This window comes from Stylophora pistillata, chromosome 7 (assembly GCF_964205215.1).
Source record: "Stylophora pistillata chromosome 7, jaStyPist1.2, whole genome shotgun sequence".
NCBI classification, from domain to species: Eukaryota; Metazoa; Cnidaria; class Anthozoa; order Scleractinia; family Pocilloporidae; genus Stylophora; species Stylophora pistillata.
In genome coordinates this window covers 6,136,232-6,156,399 of record NC_142525.1, presented here as the reverse complement: position 1 = coordinate 6,156,399, position 20,168 = coordinate 6,136,232, and the positions used below count along the sequence as shown (strand labels likewise).

General features: G+C 38.5%; 3 protein-coding genes across 7 annotated transcripts in view; all 3 read left to right on the top strand.

Moving 5' to 3' along the window:
- The window catches only part of LOC148726361 (uncharacterized), a 357,363-nt gene that overhangs the window by 253,329 nt on the left and 83,866 nt on the right, over positions 1-20,168 (top strand). The window lies entirely within an intron of this gene.
- Positions 1,895-17,150, top strand: LOC148726366 (elongation factor G, mitochondrial-like). 5 transcript variants are annotated; one of them, XM_088728489.1, is made up of 17 exons: positions 1,895-2,023; positions 2,419-2,451; positions 3,495-3,605; positions 5,468-5,542; positions 6,186-6,243; positions 6,584-6,672; positions 6,859-6,935; positions 7,852-7,890; positions 8,628-8,744; positions 8,987-9,060; positions 9,875-9,951; positions 12,013-12,093; positions 12,864-12,937; positions 13,534-13,609; positions 14,156-14,293; positions 15,368-15,469; positions 17,011-17,150. In XM_088728489.1, exons 1-17 carry the CDS (start codon positions 1,967-1,969, stop codon positions 17,038-17,040), a joined length of 1,308 nt encoding a protein of 435 aa, XP_088584615.1. In that variant the 5' UTR covers positions 1,895-1,966; the 3' UTR covers positions 17,041-17,150. The 5 variants fall into 5 exon arrangements, with proteins under 5 accessions (XP_088584615.1, XP_088584616.1, XP_088584617.1 ...); XM_088728488.1 differs by lacking the exons at positions 1,895-2,023; positions 2,419-2,451 and adding an exon at positions 3,100-3,271; XM_088728490.1 differs by lacking the exons at positions 1,895-2,023; positions 2,419-2,451; positions 15,368-15,469; positions 17,011-17,150 and adding exons at positions 3,094-3,271; positions 15,058-15,361.
- Positions 17,094-19,634, top strand: LOC148726365 (angiotensin-converting enzyme-like). The gene is made up of 4 exons (XM_088728493.1): positions 17,094-17,234; positions 17,547-17,764; positions 18,210-18,332; positions 19,238-19,634. The coding sequence occupies exons 1-4, from the start codon at positions 17,226-17,228 to the stop codon at positions 19,506-19,508; spliced, it is 621 nt and encodes a 206-aa protein (XP_088584619.1). The 5' UTR covers positions 17,094-17,225; the 3' UTR covers positions 19,509-19,634.

The following is a 20,168-nucleotide window of genomic DNA, read 5'->3' as shown; positions in this document are numbered from 1 at the left end:
CCTGACAATAAATGAAAGCCACTGTTTCCCGCTGTTTTTTTTTTTTTTTCCCTTTTTTACGCGCCTGGCTTTTTGTTCGTTTCCAGTGACTTAGCACCTGACACATGCAAATACAAATAAAACCCATAGTTAATTTCTCCAACGGACACGTTGAGACCACCTCACCCCTCCCTTCCACCCTGCTCATGTATCGTTCCTCTTGTCTCTTAACCCTGTAACTCCCAAGATCTGATCGTTAATTCTCCCCTCCAGCTGATACACATTTCCCTGTCAATTAGTTAGAATTTGAAGTTACCAGGGATGCTGCTTTCAGAGAGGTCCGCATTACCCATTGAAAATACTCGTACATGTGCTGATTAAAACGCTCATAACTTTTGAAAAGTCGAAAACGAACAGGGGTTTTGCATATGTTTACCTATAAAGGTCTAAACTTAACAGCTGTGTCGAATAGAATTGTCAATCAGGTCCCAAATCCCAAAACTTCACGTCCAAATCAAGGTTATTTACGGCCATCGGCCGATAACGATTTATAGGGATCAAAATATGTTCAAATTCGCCCTTTCAAATGTATCGAGGGGGAAATTCTAACTTTCTTGCCAAACTACATAGGTTTTTAAGTAATCTTATTCAAATTTCGTGGCTTAACTACGTGAATCAGATGTCTTACAATGTTACAAAGGATGCCTGTTATTCAATTTTTGAGACGTTGCAACGGACCCTACGGATTGGGAAATAATTAGGGCCCCTAATGCAGTCAGAAATCTATTTCGAATCAAATCAAATCTAGTTTTAATTGGCTCTGTCCTAAGTTAAGTCTTTCAGGTGACAGCTAGAGTTTCAGTCAAAATTATTTTTGGCGCGAAATTGACCGGGTGGAAATAAGAGAGACAGCCTCTTCAATGGTTAACCATCTTGCAAAAGCGAATGGATTATTTTACCTGAAACAGTCAGCTTCATGGCCAAACAATCGCTGACAACAATAGGAAGTGAAATTAATTAGTCAGGAAGATCTTTAGTTTGCAAAATTTCAAAACCGGTAATATGGAGGAGAGCTTCGAATTGCTAACGAAGAGAAACAATGTCTTGTCACCTCTCTGCGTCTTCTAACAAAGGAATTATGAAAGGAGATATCGGGGGACTATAGATGAATTAATGCCGATTTAATGCCAATGACAACGGGGAGGGGGGGGGGCGTGGGGAAAAGAGGAACTTATGAATATTACAGAGCTGAGAAAAACAAAGAGTGAGTCTCAGTAGCCTGATGGTTAGTACACTAGACCCCGGGTATAGAGGTCTGGGTTCTAAACCTAGCCGTGTCAATATGTTTGTATTTTTGTGCAAGACATGACACTTTACTCTCACACTTGTTGTTTCTTGTGTATTATTTTTACATGTTAATTTGTTAGTTAACGTGTTTGTACGTTTCATTAGTTGTCACCCGGGCGGCGATGTGTACCTGCGGTTCATGTTTATATCGTTGCGTAATGTTACGTAAATTATGTCGAGTTATTTCATGGGGTTTGTGTAGAAATGTAGTCCTGTGGATCAATGTTTATGTCTACTCTATAAGAAGCAGTGTCCTGTCTTTTTTTTAAATGCCTGTAAAGTTATCCACTGTAAGGTAAATATATGTCTTTATAGTAAGTTATTTGTAAGTTTTCGTTCGAGTACATTTTTCCATGGGGCACAGACAAATTTAATTCTGGAACAATCAAAATCTTCTCATCTCCCCAATTACTCTACCCCACCCCACCCCTCAGGGAATAAATAATGACCGATCCCTTAGCAACCAAGCCACTGCAGTAGAACATACTGTCTTTGGAGATTGCTTACTCATTTTTCCACGAAACTGGTCAGCAGCAGTAGGTATTGTCTGATCATGCGCTCACTGGTTCACGTGCGCCTGGTGAAAGCTGCTTAGAAGAATTCCCTGAAACATACGGACTGTAATGCTTTAGCTCGAGAAATGGGTTTAACGACACTGTTGATGCAGCGATCTGGAATTCACCTTCTTTTTCGTAATGTAAGATTTTTAACCTTGGTGTTCGAACCGTTATATTAGTTTTAATGAATTTTAACGAAACGAGAATTCTCAATCGCGAAGAAGTGAAAAGCTTAATTACATAATCGCACGTCTTTCTCGAACAATACGATTTGTTTTACATGAGAGGTTTTGGAAGTTTTGGGATCGAAGTAACGATAGAATCAGAAATCAAAGGAATAATATCATTTTGAATTGTCATTCTTGTATTTTGATATCTATAAGGAAAGACTAATTCCAGATCGAGTTCGATACAATATCTAAGGGAGTAAAAGCTGCATTTATTTGTACTGCAGTACTTGATTTGACCTTGTTGTACTTATCTTTCGTTCTTAATTTATCTTGAATCTTACAAACAGATTCTTATTTTTTTGTAGGTTAAGGTTCGTTTTTTCGCGTCTGGAGTAACGGTAAGTGCCCATAACTTTAATATTATTTGAGGTACACAACCTCCTCGGAGAATGTAAACAGTTTTTAACTAAATTAAATGTCCACCGATGTTAATTTTTGTCCACCTCTTCTACCTTGTCTTTTATTCCCACGTGAATAGTGATATTATCCCGATACTTTTGAGAATGTAGCTGGGGGGGAGGTCTCTGGGTGGCTGTGAACTCCCCCACCCCACCTCTGTAAGCCTCTTTTTGTCACACAGAGTAAAACACAGGGTCACAGTCAACATAACATTTTGTTGTGTGCCCTCTGTTTGACGCAGTGTGACTCCCTCCTGCCTTTGAAGAAATCCTGGTGGTTTTTCTGAGTTTACCTCTGTATTTTCTGCTACTATGTTACTCAGGGTTCATGTTGAGAGCTGGTAACTGGTTATTTTTACCAGCTGTTCAAGTAAATGTTACCAGCTATTTCACTGAGAGCTGGGACTGAAATGTTTACTGAAGCTATCCAATGATTTTTTTTTTTAATTTTTTTTGGAAAAATATTTATTTCCTCCTTCCAACCAATGTTGTGAAGATATCTATCACATGTTACTGGTTTGAAAATACACCATAATTATGTTAAAGAAATCCTGCTTTTTTGACCAAATTCATCCCTCGCAGTCACCTCATGAAATGGCCTCCACCATGTTTTCCATTCCATTCTTCTCACGGTTAAGTGAAAAAGCCCAGCATTTTTGGAGCAATGTCGCAGTTGGCAACATGGCATCCACACATGGAAAACCTACCCCTAGACCCTAATGGAGGCCTGTGCGACCCACACACCCCAGCATGGGGGAAGGTAACAAAGTTACCTACTATTTCTTATTTTTTACCTCCTATGAAAATCTTTAGCAAGAACCTTGGTTACCTAGGGAAAGCCTTGATTTTTCTGCAGTGTTCATTACTTTTATACATGCAGGCCCCTTGTGGAATTATTTATTTCTGGATGGGTGCTTTTTCAACATTGGTGGCCTTGGCTGCGTGCATTAAAAACAGCAATCTCTCCTTTATTTTGATTGAAGGATGTGTCAAAAATTAGAAATATTGGTATCTCTGCCCATATTGACTCTGGAAAAACCACACTGACAGAAAGACTGTTGTTTTACACTGGAAGAATCAGTCAAATGCATGAGGTGAGAATAAATTGAGAAAATTGGTTTGCTTGAACATAATTTAACAAATCAATAAGGAGTAACGTGCTCTGTCCTCTTATCACCAACAATATTTTGTCATCACATTGGTCAAAATTATTTTTGACTCAGACGGTGCAGTCAGACACCTGTATTTTCTTAGTAGCAAAAGTGTTATGAGTTGTAGTTACATGTATGATATATGATCATTCTATCTGATTTTTGGGGTTAGATGAGTCTGGAGAAGGACCTTGAACAAAACCTCATCTTTCAAACTGGCAGTCTAAATCCCACAGGGATCAACGAATGCTTTTCATTCCTCTAATTTATTCTTGTTTTTCTCGTTGCTATGTTCCTACGAATAACGTAGCTCCATTTTCTGCCTTTAAAAGCACACACAACCCACAATTCCTCTATTCGCTCCGACGAAGGGCTAACGCTTGAAACGTCAGCTTTTGTAATCGTTACAGTGGCCAATTTACCATTTCAACTTAGTTGATATATCCAAATTATTATAGAGGAGGACCTGTTGTTAGATGCAGTGACAAAAAAATTGGACAATGTTGCAGGGATGTAGATAATAGCCGGAAGCCGAGAAAATTACCCAGCCGTGAATGCGATTTTTTCGGTTGTAAAGTACTACTTCTTTCTCCAAACTGATTTTAAATGTTGTCAGAAGATTGTTATCTATTTATTTCGTTTTTTTTACACCTTTATTGCTGTCTTACCTGAACTGAAAGGATTGTAAACACTTCATTCAGTGTGATAATCGCATCATTCGCATCACATCGTCTATTTTGCAGGCCCAATGGCCAGCGGCATTTGTAGTTCATGTATGGGAAATAATGAATGCCCTTGATTTTGCCCCCAAAATCAAGGAAATGCATCTCTGCGAGTACGCATTTTCAAAATTTCCCGGCGGACATGCCCCTGGACCCCCCAGGTACCGCATGCCAAAGGCCTATCATTCCTAGATTTCGGCCTATTAAAAACTTTAGCTGCATCCCTGTGTTGTAAAACTTCAAGTCTTGTTGAATTTGCGATTGATTCTTTTAATTGAATCGTCCTAATATATAACAAAATTTACCTGGTATCGTAAACCTACTAACTTTGTAAACACAACCTTGTCTTTGTCTTCTCTTTGAAAAAGGACTGATCAAAGTCTAATGCACATGCAATCATTGTAGTCAACGTCATGTGTCCATCAATCAAGTAATAACTGTACAGACAAAACAAGTATCTGGTTTCAAAAGATTACAAAATTGCTCTGGTGTGGGGCATCTCCATGTTTCCAACAGACAACCTTTGTGGAAGTCATCACCAGAGTCAAACGATTATGGCTTCTGCTGATGTTTTCAAAACATGAGTCATTGTAGCCTGCAGTGCCGGCGTATTTTGGGCGCACGAGTGCACATTTTCGTATTAGGCCGCCATCTTAAAAGTATTTTTTCCTTTCCCTCCCTCTCCCCCGTTGCCCATTTTTCCACTTGACACCTACTCCCTCGGCAAATATTTCCTCGCCCCAATCCTCCACAGTTACCAAATCTAAGATGGCGGCCTAATACGAAAATGTGCACTCGTGCGCCCAAAATATGCCGGCACTGCAGGCTAGAGTCATTGCTACCAACAACAATCCTTTCCAGGGCTCAACTCTCACCAGAACGACCAGACTACATTATTATGACAAGCAAATGAGAAAATACAAGATACAGAATCTTACTGTAGTTGATGAACTGTAATGCAGTATATCTCAGGTTTCTAATGATTTATTGAAGAGAAACAGTTTCTTTGCTCAAGAAAGATAATGTTGATGTATTAAATGGATCGGATTTTGTTGTTGGTATTGATCCTCATTTTCTAACCAGGTGCGAGGTAAAGACAATGTAGGGGCCACTATGGATTCCATGGATTTGGAACGACAGCGAGGAATAACCATACAGGTAGATATTAAGAAGTAATTGTTATTTATTAATCTGCAGTTCAAATATATGTAAATAAATAATAATATTCATATAGTCACAGTCATTCATTCATTACTCAAGGGTTTATTAGAAACCAACAAAATGACCTGCTCCCAGTTGGCTTGTTGTTAGCTCATTTGGTAGAGCACTGCACCGGTATTGCAAAGGTTATGGGTTCAAATCCTGTACAGTCCTGAATTTTTTTAGGCATTACTTTCATTGGTGACTAAATAATGTTTATTACTGTGGCATCAAATAGTTGATCTTCACAGAACCACAGTCGAATATGGAGCCTGGCTATGGAGAGATCCTTTTTAATCGTTTTACAACTCGCAAGAACGTTGAATTCAAGGTCGTTTTTTTTGCTGTAGGACTTCTAGAAACAAAAATCATTTGAATGTACAATTTGGAGATGATATACATGATTGTGGTAGCAACATTGCAGCATCTTAAATTTTTTGTGATTGGAATGTTTGCAAAGCGTAGGGAAGATAATATTTTTTAGATACAGCACAAGTTCTGTTATTTTGTTAACATCTGTTTATAGAAGTGATATTATTTTTATATTTTCATGTACTTGTTGATATAACTGAATACATATATCTCTAAATATTTATCTTAGTCTGCAGCAACATATGTTAACTGGAAAGATACAAATATCAACATCATTGACACACCAGGTGAGTCTGTTGATGCTTTACACCCTAACATCAGTTTGCAAGTTCCCCATAATAGTACATGTCCTGTACTCTATCCATTTCCTAAGGCGCTTTCCAGAACTTGTTTACATCAGTTTGCAAGTTCCCCACACAGTACATGTCCTGTACTCTGTCCATTTCATAAGGTGCTTTAATCCAGAACTTGTTGCAGCTTTGTTACAGAGAATCCTACTTTGGTGAGAAAGGATAAAGTTTTGAACTGTCATCACATACAAATGTACCTGTAGTTATGATGCGGAAGTGTTAAGTTAGAGTATTGAATTTTGATAACTTTGCTGACATTTTTTTTTCCATTTATCAGGACATGTGGATTTTACAGTAGAAGTGGAGAGAGCCTTGAGAGTTCTTGATGGTGCCATTCTGGTGTTATGTGCTGTTGGAGGGGTGCAGGTTAGTTTTGTTATATCCTTAGACTAAGTAAAGAGTAAGGCCTCTTGCTGTCTTTCTACAGCCTGCTCTGTATCTCCCACTCTGTATCTAACCAAGTATCATTATTGAAAAGATAGTAGATGCTATCAGAGACTAGAGAATTGGTGGCTCTTACATTGCTTATGATTTTGTTTGTTTTGCTACCAGAGTCAGACACTAACAGTTAATCGTCAGATGAAGCGTTATAATGTACCCTGTATTGCCTTCATCAATAAACTCGACAGGTGAGGAATCTATTTTTTATTGGACATTTTGGTTTTCTGTAAATCTTTGAAGTAGAGCCTCCACTAAGTGCCCCTTACAGAAGTGTCCTTGAAATTCCTATATGCAAAAAATTTCTACAAATGTCCCTCCCCACAAATTAAGTTTTCTCCGTCTTAAACAAGTAAAATTAGTTTTTAAGGTAGGGCAACAATTTTGTAAGATTAACTTTAGTATGTGTGGCTGTTAAATTGTAAAGAATTTTTTGAGCACAGTCAGTATTCTGAGTGATGTAGCCAATATTAGTAAAGTATTTTGATTTTGAATGGAAAAAAGTGCCTTTGCTTCAATGTCTTTTACAGATGAGTGATCAGTTTGTGAAATTTTTTTACTGTGGAATTGTAAAGTAGCCTGAACATTCATGGCACTCATTTTCAGTTTGAAATAATTGTACACTGTACTATTATCAAAAATAGTTTTGTATGATCAATTATCGTTACAAAGTTGTATTGTTAACACCCAAATTTCTTCCATGAGAAGATCATAAATTATTAGGTCATAATATGAAAAACAAGGGTTATCCTCTTTTGAAGAAGCACCTCCATCTTGTCCTAAATTTGAAATAAATGCACTGGTTGCTGATCTGCAGATTTGTTATATTTAAAAGCTTAACCTGTCAGAATCTCTGCACTTTGCCTCCTTGACATCTTGCATTTGAACCTAGTTTGGACCAACCCGACATTATCCGTAGGCAGTGGACAATAGGAACCAAATTTAATTTAGCTACTATAAACATCTGGCATGCAAAAAGTTTGTTGTCACTTAAAATTCCTTTCAGAATTTTCCATGATAAAAGGAATTTAATTTGTATTTTTTGAATGATATGATTTGAGTACAAATTAAAGTAATGCATATTTTTTTTCTATCATTTTTTTTCAGAATGGGAGCAAATCCAAACAGAGTTTTAAGTCAAATCAGGTAAACATGGTCAAACTGTTTGTTGTTTGATTCTTGGTTGTTTTTGTTTGAATAGTGGCATGTTACAAGCATAGCATCTTGGTTTTTTGAAAATACTGATAATGTTCTACTTTATATGAATCCACATATTAATGATAACACAACTTGGTGGGAACATTACACTACATAATGTTCTTCACAAACTTCTTATCTGATTGTGTACCTCAAAATATAAAATACTTAAGATGAAAATGGTAGGTCTAGGGAAGGGATGATGGAGGGAAAAGTATGTGGAAACATTTTTTTTCCATTTAAAGTTAAAACTTAGTGACAAAGAAGGAATGAGGTCAAAAATTTTATGGATTTTACAAAGAGAAACTGGACAAAGTGAGTGCAAAAAAAATGACTTGAAGAGTGTAGCATTCAACAAGTAAACTGTTGGGCTGCAATAGAATTTCCACAGCTGTGTCAAAACCCTGGATGGCATTGACATTTGTAAGAGACCAGACCAAAGCCAAAAATGGAAATGATCACCCACCATTTTTGAGGAAAGTCTTTTTTCAGATGCTTGTTACATTTTTTTCTGTTTTTTTAACTATCAAATTTATTTGATAATTTTTTATATTTCATTACAACTTGAAAATGACTTGGGAGAAGTTTGAAAAACCATTTTGTAAATTGCTAATTTTTTATCACAAAGTCTTTAATCAGAGAAACTTCCTATTAAAAGGTGAAAAAAATTATTTCACTCATGACAGAGCAAAGCTGCAACACACTGCAGCCTTCACTCAGTTGCCGATTGGTTTGGAATCAGAGGTAAATGGAGTCATTGATCTTGTGCGTTGGAAGGCTTATTACTTTGAAGGAAATCATGGGTAAGATTATTCATTCTCATAAGTTTTATTTTATGTTTTTTTTAAATTTTTTTTCATACATGACTCTGTTTAGCAAATCACAAAGCTAGAAATTCAATGACCCTGTTCCTGTTATTATTGGGATACAATACACTGAGGCTAAAATCTACCCTTACTAGAAAAAAAGCTTTATCCAAAAAATGGTAATTGTCTTTGACAGTGTTTTACAACTATTGCTGATTATAATTATTATTAACAAACAGGTCCAAAGTGGTAGAGGGTGTGATCCCTGAAGACATGGTTAATGAGTGTACGACAAGAAGACAAGAGCTGATAGGTTAAACTTGAGGATTTTTTTTTCAAATAAGAGCACTTTTTATGACCTATAAGAACAAAGGAAAATATTGCTGAGAGCCGATGAGAACCCAAAAAGAAATTGAATAAATTGCATCTGGAGTTGGAAATTGCCAGTGATCAAGTCCCGGTTATTTCAAGTTTTGAATTTGATGGATTGAGAGCTTAAGCGAACAGGGTAAATTATCTGGGCTGGTCAGATGAAGTGGAACCAACACAATTCCAGAATACTTAGTACATGGTTTACCCTTTAATTCCCATAAGTGACCTAGACAGAATTTCTTCCTACGAACTTCAAAAAAATATCATGCAGACAAGTGGCAAGAATAATGGAAATACCACTGAGAAGATTATTAGTTGATCCAATACTAAATTCTCCAATGGTAACAATTGTCTTTCCTAGGAATTCTATGGCAGACAGCAAGGAGAATTTTGGAAGTGAAAGTGTCAAAGCACTGAACTGAAAAAAAAAAAAAAAAAACTCCAATGATTTTAGTGGGTTTTCATAGTCCTTTATGTCCAGGCCCTCAGCTACAAACGAGAGCCTAGGGTGGTTCTATATGATTTTGTAACAAATTTTTTTGATGGATCAATACATTTTGTTTCTTCTAAAATTTAATCAAAACATGCCAAATCATTTTCCAACAAGTTCTCTTTGTTACTTCTGTAGTGTTAGGTTACCATAGCAACATTACAGCCCCCGTTTTCTACCTAAAGTGCAGTAAAAAAAGAGTTTGTAGCATTCTGCATGATGCTGTTTTTACAGTCTTTTAAATGCCGGGGTTTGTATTCATCAGAAACTGTGGCGGATGTGGATGACACACTTGGGGAGATGTTTCTGGAGGAGATACCACCAACAGAAGAACAATTAATTGTAGGTATTAAAAAATATTATGTCTGGTGTATGGATGGATGGATAAAGCTGTTTATTTTGACAGATTTCCTCTCTCTTATAATTAGCTGAGTTATACATGCATTTTGATTGGTTTTAGGATATTTTTTGCGAAAATGTTGAAATGCAAAGTTGAAATTGTATAAATTCTTTGAAAACCAGTAGTGCTGTTACACATGCAACATTTTTCTGGAAGAAAAAGCCACTAATTATCGCTAGTACCTATCGTGGTTCAGGAGCTGTGCCATGGAAGGCCCCCCGCCCCCCCATCATTTTAACACGTTTACCTAACAGGATAGGATAGGATAACTTTATTTATACACGGTTTTTCCATCACTTGATTTAGTTAATTCTATACTAGAAATCTATCTATCTAACTACAATAATAATTTGATAATAACAATTCAAATTAATGAAATAAATAAAGAAAATTCTGCTTTTCATGGAGGCCATGTCTAAAATTTACTTAGAATTAAGATCTTACTTTAAACTGTGGTGACTTAATTTAGATTTGAAATCAGTCAGCGAAGACGCTTGTCTTAGGTCTACAGGTAGGTTGTTCCACAATTGAGCTCCGCTGTATAAAAAACTTCTCTTGAGATAGTCAGTTCGAGGTTGTGGAAGAACTTATTTGTTTTCTGTATTCCTTAAACGATAAGCATTTCATCTGTCACGATATACAAATCTTGATCTCAGATAATCAGGTGTCATACCATGTAATGTTTTATACATTACGATAGATTTCTGTCCCAATCTTTGATAGTAGAGTCTTCGCAACCCTAGCGCCCGTAACAAATCATCCAAATTACTAGTGTGTTCTTAGGCAAGACACTTTACTATAAGAGTACCTCTCTTCACCCAGGTGTATAAATGGGTACTGGCAATTTAATGCTGGGGCTAGCATCCCATCCAGGGGGAAGTAGAAATACTCCTAGTCGTTTCATGCTACAGAAACCGGAGTTAAGCACTGGCCTAATGGGCCATTAGGCTCGTAAACAGACTTTACATTACTATCATAGCTCGCTGACATTAGGATGCGAGCTGCCCGATTTTGCAGCCTTTGCAGTTTTTCAGAAAGGCCTTTGTTACAGTTTCCCCACACTACGTTACAATAATCAAAATGTGGTTGAATAAGGCTATTATAAACTCTAATTAAAACATTAAATGATGTGAGATGCCGAACAGCACCCGATTCGCCCTTGATCTACCGCTTATAAGCGAATCTAATTATACCAAATTACCGCATACATGCTGATAAAGTAGGACCTATTTACCTACTGAGAACAAAACAAAGGCCAAAACAAAACAAAGGAAAACAAAACAAAGGAAATGATTTCAGAATGTTTTCGGTATCGCAGTCGCACTTGACATGTGGCAAGGTTCAAGCGAAAGAGGAAAATTCATCGCTTTTACATCTGGTAAAAAGAGATCATGGATAAAATTCCACGCGTGAAGATTACTGAAGAACAGAAAAACATTCTGAAATCATTTCCTTTGTTTTATTTTCCTTTGCTTTGTTTTGGCCTTTGTTTTGTTCTCGGTAATCTAATCTCAGTAGGTAAATAGGTCCTACTTTATCAGCATGTATGCGGTAATTTGGTATAATTAGATTCGCTTATAAGCGGTAGATTAAAGGCGAATCGGGTGCGAACAGTACCGTGACAACCATTTTTGTTCCTGGGCACTAGTACTGTGTGAGCAGATAACTTGCGAATGGAAACCGGGCTAACACATGACCTCTTGGTTCTAGTTAATTGTTAGAATTTTTACAACTCTACACCTTTAAAATTTCAGGTTCTGTTTTCACTTCATTGCTTGCTTTTAAATGATTGCCTTCCAACTTTTGAAAACTTACAATGGTTAAGGAAAGAACGGTGCCAAATGGAGCAGAGGCAGTGTTTGGAAATTTTAAAACTGAAATTTTTAACAGTGCTTTGAAAGTGGTTCGTCTGTTTTTAGGGCAACCTGTACTTGCTTAAGGTACCTGTAACTTCAGCTGAATCTAGCTTGATGATACTTCCGAATGAATTTTTACTGTCCTAGGCTGCCATTCGCCGAGCGACCATAAAGAGAAGCTTTACTCCAGTTTTCGTTGGATCTGCTCTAAAAAACAAAGGGGTCCAGGTGAGTCTGTGCTAGATAAATGGTTAAAAAAGGATGAGACATTCCTTTATTTTTTCACAAGAAGGGCCCCTCCTTGTAAATCCGGGATTAGCAAGGAAAAAAAAATTGTTACTCGGTGAGACCCAACAGTGTTGATACTCATGAAAAGTGAAGTAAACAAATTACATCTACCAAAGGTGAAAGGAATACACAGAAAACACACATAGAGAACACACAAAACAAAAGCAGGACCCTAAATGTTCCTGCTTATTCTTGTTCCACCATTATTTAATTTTGCCAAATAAAGTCATGAGGACGAAGAAAATATGCCACCGTGTTAAACTGGCCACTTTGAAGGATCCAAACTCTTATTTTGGCTCTTTCGTTTTTTAGTCTTGACTTTCAGAGAAACGAACTTTAAAGCTTTTTTTTTGTCGGTCATAAATAACACTTTAATGGTTTCGTTCGTGTTGTTTGCGTTTTTCGCGCAGGCGATCGATACTAGGCACAGATAAGGCCGTAGGAAGTATTTCGCAAACAAGGAGCCAAATGCTAGAAAAGGAAACAACAGTGGAATAATAAATCCCTTATTCGATGGTTTAACATATAATGATACCAGCGGACATTTTGCCCATCGCTTTAATCTTTCCTCGCCCCTTTGTGGCTAGGAAAAATACTGCGCAACTCGTAAAATATCCGAGCGTATTATATGTTAAACCATGTAATAAGGTGTATATATTCGACGCGCTTACAGGTCTTCTTGTAGTAAAAATGCATTTTCTATCCGTCAGCCTCTCCTTGATGGTGTTGTGGATTACCTGCCTGAACCTTTTGAGGTGACAAATTTTGCCTTGGATGCTGAAAAGTAAGAGGTTAAAATTATGTGCTGCAATATAGATATCATTTTTAGGTATACGTTGATGTAGAGATGACGTAAAACTTGTTAAGAAAATTTTGGACAGCTGCGTTTAGAAGAAATGATTTTTTTTTCAAGACCCAGGTGCCTATGAAAGGAATGCTTCTTGTTTCTCAACAAGTCTGTTTCACGTCTCTGCAAATTCAAAGGAATTTGGAGTATGGGTTTATGTCAGGATCAGGAAACCAGAAAATAATGTAGATGAAAATATTAGCGATACGTCATAGATGGGCTTTAGCGGTGGGTGTTCGCGTGATGACCCCCCTCCCCCCCTAAAATTATTGAAGGGGGCCTATTTGCCCCACATTCGGGCATTAGAGACCACTTTCATAAATGACTGCCGGATTAATATTCTTTTGTTTAAATTTAAATTAGCCCTTCTGGCCTCGCTTGAGATAGTATATTCTTTTGAATTGAATTTTGTACTGGAGAACGAGGCCAGAAGGGCTAATTTAAATTTAAACAAAAGAATATTAATCCGGCAGCCAATTATGAAAGTGGTCCATTTCTAGAATAAACTCTAAAACGTAGATTTTTTATTTTAGTGTTGGGGAGCAAGTGGAGATGAGCAGTGATAGGAATTCTTCTCACCCTTTTGTGGGTCTGGCTTTCAAGCTTGAGGTAAGATGATAATGAAAGAGTTTTGTGTATAAACAACTTCTTTGGAATAAATAATTTACAGCCTGCAGTGCAAGCGTGTTATGAGAGTGAGTGAACCATGCAAGCGCGCGACTGTTTATTCGACCGGTTATGGTCGATTTAGAGGAAGAGTGGACGGTGGAGGGAGGGGGGCGAGGAAACTTCTTTTGCTCCACCCCCTCTCCTCTCCTAATTATGACCGTCGCTCACCCCCTTGGTGGAAATTTCTCTCTCTCCCCACCCTTCCCCTGCTGAAAAAAAAAACAAAGATGGCAGCTATAATCAGTTCATCGAGAAAAGACTGAGCGCTCACTCGCCTAGATATTTCTGGTGCTCTTGCACCTGATTGGTTGACAGGGTGACGCAAGTTTAGTGGAGCAATCACAGAGTGATAAAAAGCAAAACCATTGTAATTCTAAGATGCGGAGAGATTTTGAGATTTACTGCAGTGAAAGTCAAGTATACTGAATTTTCTAGCCCATTTCACTGAAGTTTAGTTGTGTTTTCTTCTGTTTGATTATCTTGCAGGCCGGAAGGTATGGTCAGCTGACTTACCTCAGAGTGTACCAAGGGATGTTAAAACGAGGGGCGTACATCGTAAATACTCGGACAGGGAAGCGTCTGAAGGTGCCAAGGATCGTCCGAATGCATTCAGACACAATGGAGGTAACCAAAAAGAAAAGACGGTACAAAATTGTTTTTTTGTCGTTTTTGAATCCTGACGATGCAGTCAAGGAAAAGAGGGCGATAAACACGCCGAATTAATGTCAGTATAATAGTAATAATAGTAATTTAATATTTATATTGCGCAAAGTAACATGTGAATATGATCGAATGCGCATCACGATACTTTTCGGGGGACTTTGGCCGGACTGAATCAGCAGTTTACTAACAATCAAAGGAAACTTATTTGAAGATTCCCCCATTCCCAGTAAACAGGTCAGCCCACATCACAGTAATCTCGTGAGTGGGTTCTTTAACGTTCCCTGCCTAACCAAATTAACTATTTAATAGATGCAGGAGACGGGACCAACGGTTTGTTCGTCCTTATCCGAGAAGACTAGAATGTCTATCCATTTCTTGATATTATAGAAAGGTAGCGCATTCTCCTCAGTTATTTTAAGACCTTGAGTGTTGGTCCGGCTGGGGATCGAACCATCGACCTCGACCTCCCGCACAACAATCCAGCGCTCTAACCAATTGTGCTAACCGGGAGGCTAGCAGTATCTGGGCAATGGTGCACTTACACCTCCCCCCCTAACCTAACAATCTCAGGAGAGAAAGACCATTTCCGAGCTTTAAAGAGCCTCACTTTCAAATTGAGGTTAATTGAAAACTATTTCTTGAGAAAAAAGGCGTCATAATAGCTTGAAAGTAACAAACTAATTTTCGTATCTAAATCTCAGCACTTACTCTCGTTTTTTAACCAGAGGATTTCTGCATCTGGAAAATGGCCTGGTTAATGGTACAGTTGCCTCCCTCGTTATCGCTATTACCGGGAAGATTTGACACGAGTCTAGGAGAGGTTCGCCTGGGGTCTGGCACTAATGATAATTAACGCTGGATACCTTTCAGACTTCTCGTGTACTCGCTTCCTCAACGCCTCACATTTTCCCGGTAGATTAAAACATTGGAGGTAAAATGCCTTAAGTGCTGATAATGTTGGGGCCTGTTCGTAGGCACATAGAACACATATTCTAGTAGCCCACTTTTTTCATCATTATTGTTATTCCTTCGGAGGATGTGCAAGAGGCCGGTGCTGGTGATATATGTGCCTTATTTGGAGTGGACTGTGCATCGGGAGACACATTTACTGTAGAAGGAGCTAAATTACTCTCTATGGTAAGGGAGCAGTCATTACTTATTGCCCTGTGAGGGGTGGGGAAGGAATTGGAGGAAATTTGGTTTTTTGGGGGGTGACATGGTTTTCAGTGGGTACAGGAGGGTGTGGCTAACAGAGTCATGATTATTAAAACTTGACTGCCAATGATGAAGTTGGGGGATCATAACAACATGAAAAAGCCTTATAGGGGGGCTCAGGTAAATTTGATTTGGACATAACCTTAATCCTCCGATCCCCTGCGGTCTTTCTTTACACTTAGATAGCACGGAAAGCCGTAAAACTCTTGAACAAAAGCTCATCTTTCAAACCGGCAGTCCAAATCCCACATGGATCAACGAACGCTTTTTATTCCACTAATTTATTCGTGTTTTTCTCGTTGCCATGTTCCCACCAATAACGTAGCTCCATTTTCTGCCTTTAAAAGCACACACAACCCACAATTCCTCTATCCGCTCCGACGAAGGGCTAACGCTCGAAACGTCAGCTTTTGTAATCGTTACGGTGGCCAATTTACCTTTTTAACTTTGTTGATATATCCAAATTATTTTATTAGAACTGCGTACTTTCCCTTGAGAATTAATTTCGTCACAGCTACCCTATGCAGACTACGAAAAAGGTTTAAATTTGTTGCTTTTTTTAGAGACGATGTAAAAGTTTCGACGAAAGCGATTACCGAAGTTACGTAACTTGTTTATTTTGTTTTTTGTACCCTCGTCACGCAATAAGAGGAAAAGCATTATACGCGTCTAGCTTATACTTGGAGAACTAACACGAATCGAACTCAATCCTTTAAGTTAAATGAACTCTTATGCTCACGGAAATCTCCCATGTAGCTTCATGCGACGGGCGCTTCTAAACAACGTGACATCTCATGAAAGACAACTTTTCAATTAAGGCGAGCAAACATTTTTCGCCTGAAAACATTTACAGTCAGTAGAAACTCAGGAAAACGGGGAAGGGGGTACTGTCACAGTTTTTATGGACCACCTTCTCAATGAAATTTTTTTTTTGAAACGTTATTTCGCGAAATAAATTGGACTCGGACCACCAAGAGTTGTGAACACAACTTGATTCCGATGCTATTGTTTAATATTGGTACCCGCAATTATAAAGTAGATTTGAAATTATGATCCGGACTGCATATTAAGTTTACAAAGATTCGCATAATGAAGATGACTTCAAATGCGCCGGAAATTTCACTTCGGAAGCCGCGTAAAGCCGCCATCTTCGATTTGGCTCAGCAACCTGGCCGGGTAGCAGTGACGTACCAACTTTTTAACTCTGTTTTTCCCATCTCTTCGAAATGGTTTCCTCTTGACACTTGAAACGGCCAGGTTACCATGATATTCTCACAATGGCGACCTACACAATCGCTATTAAGGATATTTCAAAACAATCTTCGAACGGTCAGATTAATATTTAAATTTCATGCAAAACGCAGTGGGTAGTGTCTTGTAGTACATACTTCTATGGTGGCGGAGGTAAAGTTGCGAATTTTCTGGAGCATACTTCAATTTCAAAACTTTTCTTTTATTTGCAGAGTCAAGCAGTGTACTGGTGTAACGCATAATTACTTGGTAACCACGCCCCATGAGCTGGGGCAGATCCAGTATTACTTACAGTACTGGAACCAATCTATCGTCTATCGCACCGGGGCCAACCCAGGTTTCCATGAAGCCGTTGGCGACCCTATGTCCTTGTCCGTTGATACGCCACAGCATTTGAAAAACATCGGTTTGTTAGAGGAGGTCAGCAATGATACAGGTGAGATGGCAATTCTTGTTTGGAAGAAATAATCGACTCTTAACTCCTCGCTTTAACGAACCACACACGAATCAAAATCGAATTACAGTGAATTTCCGTTCTATCATTACAGCAATTTTAACATCGTTTACCCGAGCTCCACTCTTACGATCTTTTCTCTTTTCTTACCACCTCTTGTTTGGTTTTAATTGGCCTGCTCGAAAGATAGTTTGACAGCTCTGTACAGTATGAATTTAAGCATAAGTCTAGTCGTCTCACAAAGTATTTCGTTGACTTCATTTCCTATAATCTGACATAAACGCCTTGATGAAGATGGCTCTGCGCAAAGTCGCTTTTCTGCCGTTTGGATTCTTGATCGACCAATGGAGATGGAAGGTTTTCAGTGGTAAGATCACTGAGGAGAATTACAATGCCGCGTGGTGGGAACTGAGGACTAAGTACCAGGGAATAAAACCTGCTGTGGAAAGGACAGAAAAAGCCTTTGATCCTGGATGCAAGTATCACATTCCTGCTAATACACCATACATCAGGTGGGTAATGCTGGAAGTGGGAAAGGAGTTTTTTCTTATCCCTTTCACAGTCGACGTTCGGGGGATGGGAGGGGGCCATCAGGAGGGGGGTGGGGTGCCAGGATTATCCTACAACACGGAATGCTTTTTTGTTTCAAACGAAAGTCTCACAAAAATGAAATTGCAATGAAATAAATAAATAGCCCCAATTTAATTTGATTATTTTTGAGTGTCAGTTAGTCACTATATTCCTGAATCATCTTTTTCTTGCGGAACAGGGTACTCATAAAGATGTGGGATGCGGCAGCAGTAGTCGCATGCCTTTCTGAACTGCTTATTTCCTAATTGAAAGTCGGGCGAGAAGAGAGCTAGCCTAGAAACTTTGTATTTGGTAGAACATTTCTCCAATGAATGTGTCGCCAATCAATTTTTACTTCTTTCTATCATTATTATTATATTTCCCCAGGTACTTTATGAGCTACGTGCTACAATTCCAGTTCCACAAGGCCGCTTGTAAGGCAGCCGGACGTAAGGGGCCTTTGCATACCTGCTCCATCTACCAGTCTAAAGCAGCAGGAAAGAAGATCGGGTAAATTGAGACAACAAAAGATGTGTTTCTTTTATTAATGTGCTTTTTCCTTCAGTTATTGGTGTACTGTACTGAGAAGTTTCAAGTCATTTATTTCTTATGAATGCGTTTCTTATTTTTCTAATTTTTTTTTCCTGGATGTGCGAGAGCTATGAACGCGGACTGAATCTTAATCAAATGGAAATTTTGTGTTTGGCGCGCATTATTAGAAAACATACAAGATGCCAAATTTAATTTTTTTAAATTAATTTTCTTTTATCCAACTGTCCTTTTAATCAGAGATCCGGCAAATGTGAACTGCCGGGCATAAGACGACACCAAAAAACCAAGTAGATATATTTTGTAAGCTGTCGAAGAAATTCTTTAACTCCCATGAGTGAAAAAACAGAATTTCTCCTTTCAGTGGCAAGTGGAGAAGTCGTGAGGATAAGGAAAAGTGTCAATTTGGGGATTATTGGGTGATCACACATAAAATTCTCTGAACTTAAATCATAAGAATCGTATGGCAGACAGTAAGGAGAATTACTAATGAGATCTGGGGGTGGAGGAGTTAACACCGAAAAAGAAGGAGGGAGAAGCTAAACCCCAAAGCGAGTCACGTCATGGCGGTGCACCTGCCACGTGCACTTAATAGCACGTCACGAACGGACAGGATTAAATCTTTTTCCGAGAATTCATAAAAACATCGTTCATTGGTAACAAATGAATTGCTACAATGTATATATGAAGTTCATATATATTTTTTTTGAACTGCGGTATTAGATACGTATGATGCACGATCCTCGCAGTAGAGAGCGCTATTTATGCAATGAATTGCTTTTCACAAATCTGAATTTCAGAGCTCTCGCGTGAACGAAGATATCAACGTTTAGTATTAAATGGCGTCTCTTTCCTTCAACCTTTAGGGATATGCTAAAGATGGGCAAAAGCAAACCTTGGCCGGAAGCTCTCAAAAAACTGACCGGAAGTGAAACGCTAGATGTTGGCGCTCTGTCGGAATACTTTGAGCCTCTTTACAAATGGATGATGGCGCAGAGGAAAGAGCTGGGGTACGCAGGACCCGGATGGGACATAAATGTCCCTCCCAGTTCCCACTCGGTTCAACTCTGCTATGGGTTCTTTGTTTGTCTTAGTTGTGTTCTTCTGTCAGAGATCTTCAAAAAAGTCTTAACCTGATCTTTTCTTTTTTAACATGTAAGTGGTTCTCGTGATAGATCAGCGCTGAGATTGTGATTTCTTTTTTTTTTCCGTCTCTCAGTGTCCGTTTCACCTTTGTTTTAAAAAATAAAGATGTGGCATTTTTGTTGTTTATCTTTTTCATCTCACTGGGGCAATTTTCATCTTCTACATAATTTTCCGTTGTATTGGCCACGAACAATTTTTTACGAGTATTTGACAATTTTCTGTACCTTTTGTCACTCGCGAACGTGTGGTAAGAATCTGCACTTCTGTGACAGAGGGCCAAAGTACTTAGGGGTGCTTTTCTTTTTTCTGAAAACTCCCAAACTATTGGCTACTTCATTGTTTGGCGAACGTTCCATATTTTTACGACAAGAGAAAACTCGAAACCTAGAGATCCCTGATTGTCTTAGTTGGTTGGCAATAAATCTGGAACGTTTTAATTTTCTCGACGCATCCCGTTATTCTGCGATGATCGGCGATCATTCGCGATATGTGGAAACAGTTTTCACCTTCGGCAACGTCCGAGACAGCTTTAGCTCAGTACCAGTCCACTAACTTCTTAGCTACAGCCACACGATTCGTAAATACGAATGGCGCGTGAAAGATTTTGGGAGAGATGTCAATCAATCTCTCCATGCATCGGTAACATCTTCG